Genomic DNA, 16,557 nt, shown 5'->3' with positions numbered 1-16,557 from the left:
TCTTTCTTTGTTTTTATTAACATGACCAAAGGGGGATTTATTAAGTGTATGCCCAGGGTTGGGGAGGAACTGATTACATGTAATCCTTTACGGTCACACTTTATTTGGATTGTCCTATATAGATGATGTAATCAGATTACAGATACCTTTGAAAAACTAAGATTACTTCATGGATGACTTTTAAATTCAGAAAGGATGTTTGCGGGGAAAGAACACAACATTGACACCTTTTTGGTTTCTCAATGACATTCAATTCAGCATTGAAAAAAGTCACAAGTTTAAGTTTGTTCCACCTGAGCAAGTCTGACCACAAGTCAGAGACCACTATGATGACACACCAAATAGGTTTGATGGATCCTTTTCTCTTATTCAATTTACACGTTTTTAATGTCACGTGAACAAGTACAGTGAATTGCCTTCATACAGGATCTAACCCCAACAATGCAGTAATCAGTAAGTAATGGAATGCAGTAAGATGAAGATGGTGCCGAAGAGGATGGCTGACATTTTACATGCTCCTGACTAACTGTGCTAACTAGTTTTTTAGCCTTGTTTGTAACTTATTTTTTTACTTATTTTGTACATAATGTTGCTGCTACCTTCTCTTATGAGCGAAAATAACTTCTGGACATCAGAACAGCGATTACTCACCTCGAAACGGAAGAAGCTTTTTCCTTTAACGAGTCCGATGAGAAGGATATACTGCTTTCCCGGGAACAGGCCCAAATCCCCGTCATTTGCATGAAGAAAAGGAGGCGCAGGTCGTGCTGCCTTCTGAGAATCCGTAGGCGAGCGAGTAAACTCCCACTGCCACCCGTTCTACTGGCTAACTTGCAATCATTGGAAAATAAAATTGATGACCAACGATTAAGATTATCCTACCAATGGGACATTAAAAACTGTAATATCTTATGTTTCACCGAGTCGTGGCTGAACGACGACACGGATAATATAGAGCTGGCGGGATTTTCCATGCACCGGCAGAACAGAGCAGCTACGTCTGGTAATACGAGGGGTGGGGTGTGTGTCTATTTGTCAATAACAGCTGGTGTGCGATATCTAATACTAAAGAAGTCTTGAGGTATTGCTTGGCTGTGGTAGAGTACCTTATGATAAGCTGAAGACCACAAATCAAATAAAAAATCTAATCAAATTTTATTTGTCACATACACTTGGTTAGCAGATGTTAATGCGAGTGTAGCGAAATGCTTGTGCTTCTAGTTCCGACAGTGCAGTAATATCTAACAAGTAATCTAACAAATTCACAACAACTACCTTATACACAGAAATGTAAAGGGATGGAATAAGAATATGTACATATAAATATATGGATGAGCGATGGGAGTTAGGCAAGATGCAATAGTTGGTATGAAATACACTAAATACATATGAGAGAAGTAATGTAGGATATGTAAACATTATTAATGTGGCATTATTAAAAGTGACTAGTGATACATTTATTAAATCCATTTATTAAAGTGGCCAGTGATTTAGGTCTGTATGTTGGCAGCAGCCTCTCTATGTTAGTGATGGCTGTTTAACAGTCTGATGGCCTTGAGATAGAAGCTGTGTTTCAGTCTCTCGGTCCCAGCTGTGATGCACCTGTACTGACCTCGCCTTCTGGATGATAGCGGGGTGAACAGGCAGTGGCTTGGGTGGTTGTTGTCCTTGATGATCTTTATGGCCTTCCTGTGACATTGGGTGCTGTAGGTGTCCTGGAGGGAAGGTAGTTTGCCCCCGGTGATGCGTTGCGCAGACCGCACTACCCTCTGGAGAGCCTTGCGGTTGAGGGCCGTGCATTTGCCGTACCAGGTGGTGATACAGCCCGACAGGATGCTCTCGATTGTGCATCTGTAAAAGTTTGTGAGGGTTTTAGGTGACAAGCCACATTTCTTCAGCCTCCTGAGGTTGAAGAGGAGCTGTTGCGCCTTCTTCACTACGCTGTCTGTGTGGCTGGACCATTTCAGTTGGTCCGTGATGTGTATGCAGAGGAACTTAAAACTTTCCACCTTGTCCCTCTGCTGTTTCCTGAAGTCCACGATCATCTCCTTTGTTTTGTTGACGTTGAGTGAGAGGTTGTTTTCCTGTCACCACACTCCGAGTGCCCTCACCTCCTCCCTGTAGGCTGGCTCGTCGTTGTTGGCAATCAAGCCCACTAGTGTTGTGTCGTCTGCAAACTTGATGATTGAGTTGGAGGCATGCATGTCCACGCAGTTATGGGTGAACAGGGAGTACAGGAGGGGGCTGAGCACCCACCCTTGTGAGGCCCCAGTGTTCGTGGACTACAGGAAATGGCGGTCCGAACAGGCCCCCATTAACATCGACGGGGCTGTAGTGGAGCGGGTCGAGAGTTTCAAGTTCGTTGGTGTCCAATTGAACTATGTGTCCAATTGAACTATCATGGTCGAAACACACCAAGACAGTCGTGATGAGAGCACGACAAAACCTTTTCCCCCTCAGGAGACTGAAAAGATTTGGCATGAGTCCCCAGATCCTCAAAAAGTTCTACAGCTGCACCATTGAGAACATCCTGACCAGTTGCATCACTGCCTGGTATGACTAATGCTCGGCATCTGACCGTAAGGCACTACAGAGGGTAGTGCGTACGGCCCTATACATCACTGGGGCCAAGCTTCCTGCCATCCAGGACCAGTGTCAGAGGAAAGCCCATAAAATTGTCAGAGACTCCAGTCACCCAAGTCATAGACTGTTTTCTCTGCTTCCGCACGGCAAGCAGTACCAGAGCACCAAGTTAGGACCAAAAGGCTTCTTAACAGCTTCTACCCCCAAGCCATAAGACTGATGAAAAATTTATAAAATGTTCACCGGACTATTTACATTGACACGCCCGCCCCATTTGTTTTGTACACTGCTGCTACTCGCTGTTTATTATCTATGCATAGTCACTTCACCCCTACCTACATGTACAAATTACCTCAACTAACCTGTACCCCCGCCCATTGACTCGATACCGGTACCCTCTGTATATAGCCTCGTTATTGTTAATTTGTTGTGTTACTTTTATAATTTTTTACTTTAGTTTATTTGGTAAATATTTTCTAAACTCTTCTTGAACTGCACTGTTGGTTAAGGGCTTGTAAGTAAGCATTTCACGGTAAGGTCTACACTTGTTGTTATTCAGCGCATGTGACAAATACAGTTTGATTTGATTTGAATCAATATCATTGTAATGCTAGAAATAACATAAGGAAATAACATAACACAGGAGAAATACAAATAAGAAATCAGAAGAACACGATAAAAAGTCATTATACTGTTTACAGGGTCAGTTCCAGCACCATATTTACAATGTTCAGGCATCCTGGATCGATAGAGGTAGATGTGTATAGGGGTAAGGTGAGTAGGCATCAGGATATGTGATAAACATAGTAGCAGCAGCATATATGATGATTATATGTGAGTGTGTGTGTGTGTGTGTGTGTGTGTGTGTGTGTGTGTGTGTGTGTGTGTGTGTGTGTGTGTGTGTGTGTGTGTGTGTGTGTGTGTGTGTGTGTGTGTGTGTGTAGAGTCAGTATAAGTGTGTGTGCATATTATGTGTGTGTGAGCAAATGAAGTGTGTGTGTGTGTGGGTGTGTGTGTGTGTGTGTGTGTGTGTGTGTGTGTGTGTGTGTGTGTGTGTGTGTGTGTGTGTGTAGAGTCAGTATAAGTGTGTGTGCATATTATGTGTGTGTGAGTAAATTATGGAGTGAGTGTTTGTGGGTGTTTGAGTGTCAATGTGCGTGAGTGTGTAGGGCCCTGTGAGTGTGCATAGAGACAGTGCAAAAATACAAATTAAATACAAGGGTCAACTCAGATAGTCCGTGTAGCCATTTTGCTAGCTATTTAGCAGTCTTATTGCTTGGGGATAGAAGCTGTTCAGGAGCCTGTTGGTGTCAGACTTGATGTACTGGTACCACTTGCCTTGTGGAATCATAGAGAACAGTCTATCGCTTGAGTCTAACAATTTTCTGGGCCTTCCTTTCACACCGCCTGATTTAGAGGTCCTGGATGGCAGGGAGCTTGGACCCAGTGATGTACTGGGCTGTCTGCACCACCCTCTGTAGCGCCATTCTAATGCATCTTAAGGGGAAAGTAATCCGATTACGTTACTGAGATTGGGTAATCGAAAAGTTACTTTACTGATTACAATTCTGAACAAGTAACTGAAACAGATTGCATAGAAAGTAAGCTGCCAACCCTGCTTATGTCAAGTCCAAACCATTTGCTTGTACAGAAAACCTGAATGAGCAATCAATTTTATGGCAGGGCTTAGAGAGATAAAACACAAAAAAGGCTTATTTATTGGTGCAAATTAAATATTTTAACTTTTCCCTTTTTTGTTCTAAAGGCATGTGTTTTATTGGGTGATTTCATGTTTGTCACTTAAAATCCCCTAATCACAACATGTGTAGACGGAGCTTTAGTTAAGATATAGATAGAAAATGCATATGGCACTGCTATAGTAGTGTAATCATATTTCTGCTCAAGCCTCCAGTGATATGTGCAGTTGCCAGCAGTCAGTATATAAAGTTAATCTGTAATTGATAGAAAAGGGAGTAGAGAAAGTATATTACGTTGTTAGCGCGGTGAGTCCTTTCTTACAGACCTGACCCGAGATTTTAAATCAAAGTCGTAAATTAGTTTTGTGGCCGTAAATTCTTGGGTCACTCAGGAATTATATTCTCCTGGTGCATTTGATTGATTTGTGGACCGTCTCAACTGATCTCGACCCAACGTCTGATGTCATCGACCATGAATCCCTAGGCTGCCTGGCTTCCCCTCTCCCTAGCATGCCAGAAATACTACCATAATTGCTCTCTTTCTTTCTCTTCCCTACCCCCCTCTCTCTATCTCTCTTTCTCTACCTCTCTCACCGCGTCCCTTTTTCTCTTTCTGTCTCCTCTCAACTTTCCTTCTTCCTCTCTCTATGACTCTCTCTCTCTCCCCCTCTGTCTCTCTCACTCCTGTCTCATTAAATTATAAGGCAACCGTTACTTTATGGCGGCATTGCTAATTCACACAAATATCCATCCACCGTTTGTTCGCCTCATTGTTTGTTGAGCTTTCAAAATGATAGCACAGGGACAAAACCATGGGATTACAAACAACCAAGTAGCAGCCAGACAGCCTTTGAGGGGAGTGAGGGAGAGAACGAGAGGAAAAGACAAAGGGAATCAGAGAGGCAAGTTATCCTACCTCTCGCCCGTCCATAAAGGGTTCTCTGAATCTTGTGAAGCGTGGGAGTGGGCAGATTTCCTCGTCCTTCTCGCCAGCCGTGGTTTTGGGCAGTTCCATGGTAAGAAATGTGACCGTTCCTGGTGCAAAAACAATGTCTTATCCCGGAGCTTGTATAAATGATATTACTAAGCTGCTCCTGAATATACTACAACAGAACATGGAAATGGATTCTATCATAGTCCATGTGGGTTTTAATGACATTATGAAGGGCAGCTCTGAACAGTTGAAACTGGATTTTAAAGAGCTGATTGACTCTCTGCTAGAAACTAATAAAATACCAATCATATCTGGCGCTGTGCCCTCTGAATCGTGTCACTGAACTCTTTAGCAGGATTCTTTCTCTTCACAACTGGCTACGTGATTATTGCAGTTCAATGGGTGTAACTTTTGTTGACAAATTCGATACCTTTTGGAAACAAAACACGTTTTATAAGTAGGATGGTATCCACCTAAATCATTTGTGTTCCTGGATCCTTTCACAGCATTATAAAGCTGCATTGAGACAATGACTTATCAATGACCCGAGCCCAGCTCAGTTAATCCCTACCATTGTGATGCTCAGTGCTGATGCACTGAATTTGAAGGTAGGCCTTGAAATACATCCACAGGTACACCTCCAATTGACTCAAATGATGTCAATTAGCCTATCAGAAGCTTCTAAGCCATGACATAATTTTCTGGAAATTTCTAAGCTGTTTAAAGGCACAGTCAACTTAGTGCATGTAAACTTCTGACCCACTGGAATTGTGATACAGTGAATTATAAGTGAAATAATATGTCTGTAAATAATTGTTGGAAAATTACTTGTGTCATGCACAAAGGAGATGTCCTAACCGACTTGCCAAAACTATTGTTCACAAGACATTTGTGGTGTGGTTAAAAATGAGTTTTAATGACTCCAACCTAAGTGTATGTAAACTTCCAACTTCAACTGTAGCCCAGGTTAACATACAGTGTAAACTCCATCAAGACTGTTGGAAAAGCATTTCAGGTGAAGCTGGTTGAGAGAATGCCAAGAGTGTGCAAAGCTGTCATCAAGACAAAGGGTGGCTACTTTGAAGAATCTAAAATATAGTTAGATTTGTTTAACACTTTTTTGGTTACTACATGATTCCATATGTGTTTTTTCATAGTTTTAAAGTATTTATTATTATTCCACAATGTAGAAAATAGTACAAATAAAGAAAAACCCTTGAATGTCTAGGTGTGTCCAAACTTTTGGCTGGCACTGTGTATTTTCTGGATGATTTCAATATTGACTGGCTTTCATCAAGCTGCCCATTCAAGAAGCTTCAAACTGTAACCAGTGCCTGCAACCTGGTTCAGATTATCAGTCAACCTACCAGGGTAGTTGCAAACAGCATAGGAATGAAATCAGCAACAAGTTTTGATCACATCTTTACTTATGCTGCAGAAATTTGCTTTAAATGTCACGTTCCTGACCTGTTTTCTGTTGTTTTGTATGTGTTAGTCGGTCAGGGCGTGAGTGTGGGTGGGCATTTCTATGTTATGTGTTTCTATGTTGGTAAATGGGTGACCTGATATGGTTCTCAATTAGAGGCAGGTGGTTTTCATCTCCTCTGATTGAGAACCATATTAAGGTAGGTGGTTTCACATTGTTTGTTTGTGGGTGATTGTCGCTGTGTCTGTGTTTATTGCACCACACAGTACTGTCTCGTCTCGTTCATGCGTGCTTCGTTATATGTAGTTTGCATGTTCAGGTCAGTCTACGTTGTTTGTTATTTTGTAAATATTCAAGTATAGTTTGTGTCAGTGTTCGTCGTGTCTAATAAATTCATTATGTCTATGTTGAACGTTTGTTACTTGTCTGTGCACTTACGTTATTTAGCTTCACGGTCGTTTGTTGTTTTGTTAGTTTGTATATAGTGTTCGTTTTGTGTTTTCTCTCTCTTCTCAATAAAATATGTATTTTGCACACGCTGCGCCTTGGTCCAATCTCTCTCCCTTTGACGATCGTGACGTTAAAGCAGTATCCAAATCCATCGGATGTAGTGATCATAGTGTAGTAGCCATATCTAGGAAAACCAAAGTTTCAAAGGCTAGGCCTAATATAGTGTATATGATGTTATACAATACGTTTTGTTGTGATTCCTATGTTGATGTAAAGAATATTTGTTGGTCCGTGATGTGTAATGAGGAGCAACCAGTCGATGCACTTGACACATTTATGAAATTGCTTATTCCATTTAGTAATAAGCATGCACCCATTATTAAAATTGGATTGATGAGAAATTGAAAAAGTGTATGGTTGAGAGGGATGAGGCAAAAGGAATGGCAAATAAGTCTGGCTTCACAACCGATTGGCAAACATATTGCAAATTGAGAAATCATGTGACTAAACGGAATAAAAAGATGAGGAAACTACACTATGAAACAAAGACAAATGACAAAAAGAATGATAGTAAATAGCTTTGGAGCGCCTTAAATGACATTTTGGGGAAAAATACTTACTCAGCTCCATCGTTCGTCTCCCCATTTGAATCAGATGGCTCATTCATCATGAAACCGACTGATATTGCCAATTACTTGAATTATTTTTTTCATTGGCAAGATTAGCAAACTTAGGCATGACATGCCATCAACAAGCGCTGACACTACACATCCAAGTATATCTGACCAAATTATGAAAGACAAGCATTGTAATTTTGAATTCCTTCTGTTTTTTTATTTTTTTATTTTTTGTACCATCATCTTTGAAATACAAGAGAAAGGCCATATTGTATTATTCCAGCCCAGGTGGAATTTTGATTTTGGCCACTAGATGGCAGCAGTCTATGTGCAACGTTTTTGACTGATCCAATGAACCATTGCATTTCTGTTCAAAATGTTGTGTCAAGACTGCCCAAATGTGCCTAATTTGTTTATTAATAATTTTTCATGTTCAAAACTGTGCATTCTCCTCAAACAATAGCATGGTATTATTTCACTGTAATAGCAACTGTAAATTGGACAGTGCAATTAGATTAACAATAATTTAAGCTTTCTGCCAATATCAGATATGTTTATGTCCTGGGAAGTGTTCTTGTTACTTACAACCTCATGCTAATCGCATTAGCCTACATTAGCTCAACCGTCCCGCAAGGGACCCACCGATCCTGAAGAAGCAGCACTATAACGTATGCAGGTTCTACAGGCCCTAGTTTTGTCGTACCTGGACTACAGTTCAGTCGTGTGGTCAGGTGCCACAAATATGGACTTAGAAAAATTGCAATTGGCTCAGAACAGGGCAGCACGGCTGGCCCTTGGATGTACACAGAGAGCTAACATTAATAATATGCATGTCAATCTCTCCTGCCAAGGCAGCAGCTATTGGGGATCCATAATAAATACAAAATAGATGGTGTGAGAGATGGATGGACGGAGAGAGTAAGAGAGAGAGAGAAGGATTGTGTGGAGGGTTGGGTGTATGTTGCCAGTATGTTACCCTCTGTTTTGAAATGCTCGTGGCAAGCCAGACCACGGAGCTCTCTTTGTTCTCCTAGGCGATCCTTATCGATGCCAGTGGTGAAGCCTGCCACCACAGACTCCCAGTCTATCCACTCACACTCCACTCAGCTGCACTGTGGGTAACAGGCCCAGTCATCCAGACCCAGCTAGCGCATCTGATCGGCCATCTTCGATCTTGGATGGGAGTCTCATCAACAGGCTTTGTATGCCTGACAGTAGTGTTAACAACACTGCGGGGAAGAAAGCAGCCAAAATACCTTTTGTGGTTATCTTTGGGGAAAAAACACAAAGGCTAGAGAAAGTTTCTGTTGTAGTCTCCTTTCACTATAATAATGAGAGCTTTTGTCCCACTGTTGGTCTTTGAGAGGCTTAATTTTTTTTACCATAATAGCACTGTGATTAGCCTGCGGAGCAAAGTACCTGTCTTCGATGCCAACCACTTAAACAACCAAAAACAGCAACGCGCTGGCAAGCTGCGTCCGGGGTCCTAAACTAAACTTTACAAATTGCATGATAAATACACCCTGCCCCCCCCTCCCTCCATTCACTGGCCAGTGACGTGACCACATAATTTAAACAATGTGATTGTTATATGCGGTGTTGTTTTGCTGGGCAGAGGTTCTGCAGCGAACTTCGGACGGACTCTGGCCCCTCGTCTTCTGTGAGGTTCTTGGGAATACCAATATACCACACATCTCTCTAGATGAATAACAAGTTCGGACAAACTATGCGAACAATGTCTTAACAGGCTATATTACAAACAAAACTATCAGTTGGTGGTATTAAAACACAGGCTCTTCAAACAAAAGGAAGACTTACAGAAAGCAAGACATTAAAATGGGGCTCTGCCAGTGAAATAGCATTGTGAAACAGTTGAAGAAAAATGCATGATAGGCTACATGACCAAAAGTATGTGGACACCTGCTTGTCGAACATCTCATTCCAAAATCATGGGTATTAATATGGAGTTGGTCCCCCCTTTGCTGCTATAACAGCCTCCACTCTTCTGGGAAGGTTTTCCACTAGATGTTGGAACATTGCTGCGAGGACTTGCTTCCATTCAGCCACAAGAACATTAGTGCGGTCGGGCACTGATGTTGGGCAATTAGGCCTGGCTCGCAATCGGCGTTCCAATTCTTCCCAAAGGTGTTCGATGGGATTGAGGTCAGAACTCTGTGCAGGCCAGTCAAGTTCTTCCACATCGATATCGACAAATCATTTCTGTATGGACCTCGCTTTGTGCATCGGGGCATTGTCATGCTGAAACAGGAAAGGGCCTTCCACAAAGTGTTGCCACAAATTTGGAAGCACAGAATCATCAGCTGCACCATTAAGATTTCCCTTCACTGGAACTAAGGGGCCTAGCCCGAACCATGAAAAACAACCCCAGACCATTATTCCTCCTCCACCAAACTTTACAGTTTGCACTATGCATTCGGCAAGTAGTGTTCTCATGTCATCCGCCAAAGCCAGATTCGTCCGTCGAACTGCCAGATGGTGAAGCGTGATTCATCACTCCAGAGAATGCGTTTCCATCACTCCAGCCGACACTTGGCATTATGCATGGTGATTTTGGGCTTGTGTGCGGCTGCTCGGTCATGGAAACCCATTTCTTGAAGCTCCCGATGAACAGTTCTTGTGCTGACATTGCTTCTAGAGGCAGTTAGAGTTGTGAGTGTTAGTGAGTGTTGCAACCGAGGACAGATGATTTTTACTCACTTCACGCTACAGCACTCGGCAGTCCCATTCTGTGTGCATGTGTGGCCTACCACTTCGCAGCTGAGCCGTTGTTGCTCCTAGATGTTTCCGCTTCACAATAACAGCACTTACAGTTGACCAAGGCAGCTCTAGCAGAGCAGAAATTTGACGAACTGACTTTTTGGAAAGGTGGCATCCTATAACGGTACCATGTTGAAAGTCACTGAGCTCTTCAGTAAGGCCATTCTAAGGAGATTGCATAGCTGTGTGTTCGATTTTATACACCTGTCAGCAATGGGTGTGGCTGTAATAGCCAAATCCACTAATTTGAAGGGGTGTCCACATACTTTTGTATATATAGTGTATTTGTTGTTTTGGATGATGAACAATATTAATTTACATGTATGTATTTTTAATTTGGGATTGTTCAATCAGCTCTGGCTGGACATCCCAGCATCCTTACATGCACATATCCATGTATGCACGTTGGTAGTTCATGTCTCATAAACAGCCATCATGTCTCTAAAAGCTACTTATATGAGACAGACTGGACTACCTACAGTATAGCGCTTCGCAGGACACCATCTCTCTAATGATCTAGCAGCACCCCATGTCATCAGGGAACAACATGGCTGTCTTTCCCCCACACTACAGTGTACTGTACTAGCCACTGCCACTGGGAGGTCCTGGGGAACTCTAGGTACTCTGAGGCCTTAATATGTGAGCAGGAACTTCTTCAGAGGAAGTGGGAGTTCCATTTAAGGGAGTTATTAGGTGTAATGGCCGTTGCTGCCAACCGGCTGGTCTGTCCTCTGCTGTAGCTTCACGTACCAGGCAGGGCCACTGACTGACGTAATCGTTCCTCTGGAATCCTCACCCGCTCCTGAATCCTGGGTCCTGACCCGGCTCTGAGTTGTGGCTTTTTTCAAAAGAGAGTTCAGTGGCTGTCAACATTGGCTTATAGAAATGCTGTGCAAAGTGTAGGAGCCGGGTACACTGGGTAAACTCTGTACATCTAGCTTTGAAAGAAGGTTGGGATGGGATGGCTGAAGCAACATAGTTTTTTTCCGGTGTCAAAAGAGGCCTGTTTCTTTCCCTGGTACGGTAAGGGTACATATGAATGTGGTTTAAAAAAGGTTGTTAATTGTTGTAGACAGATTTAAGATGTAAGCTCTAATATTATTTATGTTCTTTGTTAATTCTCTCTCTCAGGTTCACTCTATATGCTGTGGACAGTCGAGGGAGTCGTTCAGAGTCTAGCTTCGTCTCAGTGCGGACTTCTTGTCCCATGGTAGACGATAGCAGAGCAGAAGGTACTCCTTCTCACACTCCCCTTTCACACTTCATTTTCTCTTCCTATATTCTGTCCATCCCAAAACCTTTCCATTCATCCTTTACACATTGTCCTTTCCCCTTCTCTCTAACCCCCCCATTTAGCCCCTCGCCATCCATCCCTATCTCTCTCCAATAGACAATATCACTTTTTAAAATCTTTTTACATTTATTTAAATGTAAATTTTATTTAACTTGGCAAGTTAGTTAAGAAGATTATTTTTTTTTTTTACAATGACGACCTACCCTGGCCAAACCCGGACGACGCTGGGCCAATTGAGCACCATCCTATGGGAGACCCCGTTGTTGGCATACATTTAATTTTTTTTGCACCAAGGTTTTCACCAGCACCTAGGATTTACTTGTGATGGTGATCTTGCCCACCTTAATATGAGATCCTTATCACAAGTTCACTTGTGTCTTTTAAATGAGTGTCTTCTAAATGTCTTCTCCCCTCTTCCACCTCCTCCTGTGTCAGAGATAGCAGACAAGGTGTATAACCTGTACAACGGCTACACCAGCGGCAAGGAGCAGCAGACGGCCTACAACACTCTGATGGAGATTCCCCCTCCGCTGCTTTACAGGGTGCAGCACCACTACAACTCCCACTACGAGAAGTTTGGAGACTTCGTCTGGCGGAGTGAAGATGAGCTGGGACCCAGGTGAGGCTCGGGAAGGCTTGGAGGCTTGGACACGTCTCAGGTGTCACTGTGATTCTGGTGTCCCCACAACATCTGGTGTCACTGTTTGCTTGGCATCAGTGTCACTTCAAATGTCATCTTCCACTGTCTGTGTGGGAAGTATCTGAGAAAACGGTGACATGTTGTTTTCTGTGTCCAAAGGTTCCTTATTGTGGATCAGGTAAATATTTAATTAGTAACAGATTCTCCCATTGGCCCACAGATTTCAAGTATAAGCAACAGTCTACCTAATTGGTCCAGATACTTAATCTGTTACTGGTCTAAGTTGAACTATTTGAGCTAGTAGAACTTCATTGGTTATGATCATGAAGTAAAAAGGCAATAATCACAACATTCTCAAGAATGTCTTAGGGTTCTTGGCAGCCTTTGCCAAAAACATCATTATCTTTTTCCCCGTCATCTTCAGTTTTCTGAAATGTTGAATCTTTCCATTCCAGTGGATTTCAGAATGGCCGCCTTCCAACCCTGTAACATGAGGTTGTTTTTACAAAAGTCTCATATATCCAGTCAATAAGTTGAATATCTGTTGCTGGAGCTCCATTGTTTCTTCATCCATCTTCAAAAAGGTGGATCACACCTGTAGACACACACACACACGTGCAAACCACATGCACACACAAACACACAAACACCTTGGTCAGCAGTATTTTTGAACAGCAAAATATTGGTTTAGGCTTTCACTGCAAATCCTGGTCCATAAAACCAATCATGAACAGGTTTGTTCCATTGGAGTACCAAAGAATCCACACGGCACAGGCATATATTTTCATTTTCATTTACTCAAGTTCATGAGATGTTTTTATTTCCTCTCATTTACCTTTTTATCAGATTGGGGACCCAATTGGTGACTGGACTAAAGTGATAAATCTACAAATTACAGCCTTGCTATTACAAGGGAGCCTAGGGCTTAGCAAATGGTCTTGGGTACATGGAATGGGACTGGTCCGGTGTTGGCATTTCACGAGTGTTGCGGTTAATAGGGACTGCACTGTTTGTGTATAGTGCGGAATACTCATTCATAAAACCAACTTCTCTGGTTACTTGTAAAGGCATGAAGCCCCCAGTAAACTCAGGAATGATTTCATAACCACGTCAGGAAAGCATTGCTCCGTTTCCCCGGGCTAGGACTGGACTCTTTACCCACACAGAGCTGGAGGATTAGACTGAACACAAGGGCTCCTTTCAATCCAACCTGCACTGTGGTATTTGCGGGTTTGTTTTCTACAAGTGTTTTCAAAGAGTTTGCAGTGGTCTCCTGGAGCCAATGAGAAGCTGTTTGTTCCTGTGAATGATTACCCAATCAACCAATTGAGAAGCCTGTATTTCTCGTGATTAGCCAGTCAACTGATTGCTTACTGTTTAGTTTGGAGTCAACCCTCAGGGTCCCTAACTTCAATAAAAGCTTAAACTTTTGAATCATGTGATTAATGAGCATACAAATGCTTAGTTGACCTGAAAAGACCAGGGAAAATATATAGTATGAGGGCTGATTCCAAGGCATTTGGATGACTGACAATGGAATGTTATTTACTCCCTGAAATTGGCAGGGCAGGGCTTGTTGGGTTATATACACATGACATTCACTTCTGACATTCACATCAATCAGATTTCACATAAATCCTTTTAAGATTATACAGTGATTGATGTGAGATTTGCGTAAGATTTATGAGATGCGTTTACGACTTGATGTGTGTCCTCAGAATGGACAGTGTAATGTATTTGCTATCTGTTGTTATGGGGGTTAAATGGGGTTCAATACACATTGGGCTGGTAGTGTCTGGCTCGCTCTCTATTTTAGATGATAGCACTCAAGACCAGGCGTTATCTACTGGGACTGCCTGGGGATCCAGGGTATCACCGAACTAATGGCATTCATGTCATACCAGGCATGTGTGTGCACGCAAGCACACACATACCCAGACCTCCACTCGCTGCAGTTATCCATTATGGTGGTCTTCCAGCCTTACCTTATCACTGTTCACTGGCAGGGCTAAAATAGAGATGAGGGTTATCAAACTGGACAGTTTTATCTCCATCGCTTCATTCAAATACTCAATCATGGACACTCTTACTGACACTTGTGGCTGCTTTGTGTGATGTATTGTTGTCTCTACCTTCTTGACCTTTGTTCTGTTGACTGTGCCCAATAATGTTTGTACCATGTTTTGTGCTGCTACCATGTTGTGTTGCTACCATGTTTTTGTTATGTTGTGTTGCTACCATGGTGTGTTGTAATGTGTTTCTAACCTTGCTATTTTGTTGTCTTAGGTCTCTCTTTATGTAGTGTTGTGTTGTCTCTCTTGTCGTGATGTGTGTTTTGTTCTATATTTATATTGTATTTATTTTAATCCCAGGCCTCAGTCCCCGCAGGAGGTTTTTTGCCTTTTGGTAGGCCGTCATTGTAAATAAGAATTTGTTCTTAACTGACTTGCCTAGTTAAATTAAGGTTAAATAAAATAAAAAATAAATATAGACAGATGTAGAGAATGCATGTGTCGTAGTCATCTTGAGTGGTTGGCACTTTAAACTGAAGGGTACTACAGACACGTACAAATGGTATATCCTTTTCTCTCTACCAATTTAATGTCCTGGTACAGCATTCTTTCAATATAACATAAAATGCTAAAATAACTTTTGAATGTACAAATCCATAAACACTTTTATGTACAGTATGTGGTCTGTGTATGTGTTGATTTGTTTGATAACTAGTGTCAGTAACAGTTATTTAACTCTTACATAACGAAGGCATAGATGTCCCCAATGACTTTTGAAGATTAGGGTATTTGGGTTTTCCTGTCTTTGCATGCCTTCTGTAAGCAGAAGCCGATTTGTGCAATCAGCCTTTTTTAAGTGTTTATTTGGGGAAGTGAATTGGTAAGGTCAGCTTTGACTATAAGGTTACATACTTGTTTCGAATTACATACCCTATGCCAAACACCGCTCTTACGCCAAGCCAAACACTACATTTGACAGTCAACGAACACTAACTAAACTTTCAAGTCCATTTCCTCCTCATTCTCATAAAGATTTCCTGCTGAACCCTGCCTCGGTCTGCCCCCCGAAACAGACCACCCCGGACAAAGCAGTTTTATGTGAATAGACACAGGGGACATTAGCATGATATGGAGATGGAGAAACTTAGACTACCGGCCGGAAAAAAGAAAATATTTGGACAGACACCAGGTTAGAACTCCAGCAGGTCAATAGTTTTGCGATGATGGCAACATTAGGTTTAAAGTTTCAGGCCCTGTGTTTTGTTTTGTCCACACCCATTGGCTGGAAGAGCTCTCCGGCAGCCATAAATAATATCATACATTTGGAAAAAGTTTGTCTTAAAGGAAGATTATGTTTTTTCTTTCTTCTGTGATTTGGAAATTGAAGGTGGCGTTTGCGGGGACCGAGGGGGAGAGTAGGGGGTATGTTGTACTCCTGAAGAAGGCGTTTGGATGACTGACAGTGTAGGGTTATTTACTGCCTGAAATTGGCAGGGCAGGGCCTTGTTGGGTTAATATACGAGCTGGCTCTATCGGTGGTGCCTTTTAAAAGGTAACAGTATGGCCAACTGAAATGTGACCACTCAGCATTTACTCACTATGTCAGGAAATCTGGGAGACCGACGGAGCTACACTGAGACTACACTGAGACTACACTGAGACTACACTGAGACTACACTGAGACTACACTGAGACCCAGCCACCGACCGCTAGCATTGTCACAGCACCACCGCACATATTTCTTGCTCTCGCCATACTGTGCATGTACTGTACAGTGTGTTTATATCGATGCATTATTTTAAATTGTGCTCAATGTTATTGTGTCTTTATGTAGGTTGTTTTTCTTATTTGGGTTCCATGCAGGTGTAGGATCTTAATTTGAGCCAGTTTGCTACAGCAGGAAAATAATCCTGCAGCAAGGGGAAATGTAAATTATTATGTGTATTATAATTWATGGACATTTTTCTGGATGTTGATACATTTTTCGTAAGGGAAAATCAAGTATGACAATTTCAAAGTAGAAATTACAAACTTCAGAAGCCTTTATAAACCTCAAATACACTGCAAGTTTTACATTTCCTGCATTGCAGGATAGTTCTCCTGTAACAGGGTGATCAAATTAAGAC

The 16,557-nt window shown here is 42.1% G+C and overlaps 1 protein-coding gene across 1 annotated transcript in view; it reads left to right on the top strand.

The window, feature by feature from the left end:
- The window catches only part of LOC111964034 (astrotactin-2), a 798,238-nt gene that overhangs the window by 776,917 nt on the left and 4,764 nt on the right, over positions 1–16,557 (top strand). The window contains exons 21-22 of the mRNA XM_023987704.3: positions 11,617–11,717; positions 12,215–12,398. Of these exons, the coding sequence (XP_023843472.1) occupies positions 11,617–11,717; positions 12,215–12,398 (285 nt within the window). The remainder of the gene's footprint in view (positions 1–11,616; positions 11,718–12,214; positions 12,399–16,557) is intronic.

This window comes from Salvelinus sp. IW2-2015, linkage group LG5 (genome assembly GCF_002910315.2).
Source record: "Salvelinus sp. IW2-2015 linkage group LG5, ASM291031v2, whole genome shotgun sequence".
Taxonomy (NCBI): domain Eukaryota; kingdom Metazoa; phylum Chordata; class Actinopteri; order Salmoniformes; family Salmonidae; genus Salvelinus; species Salvelinus sp. IW2-2015.
Note: the sequence above shows the minus strand (reverse complement) of the source record. Positions and strands in the feature narration are given on the sequence as shown.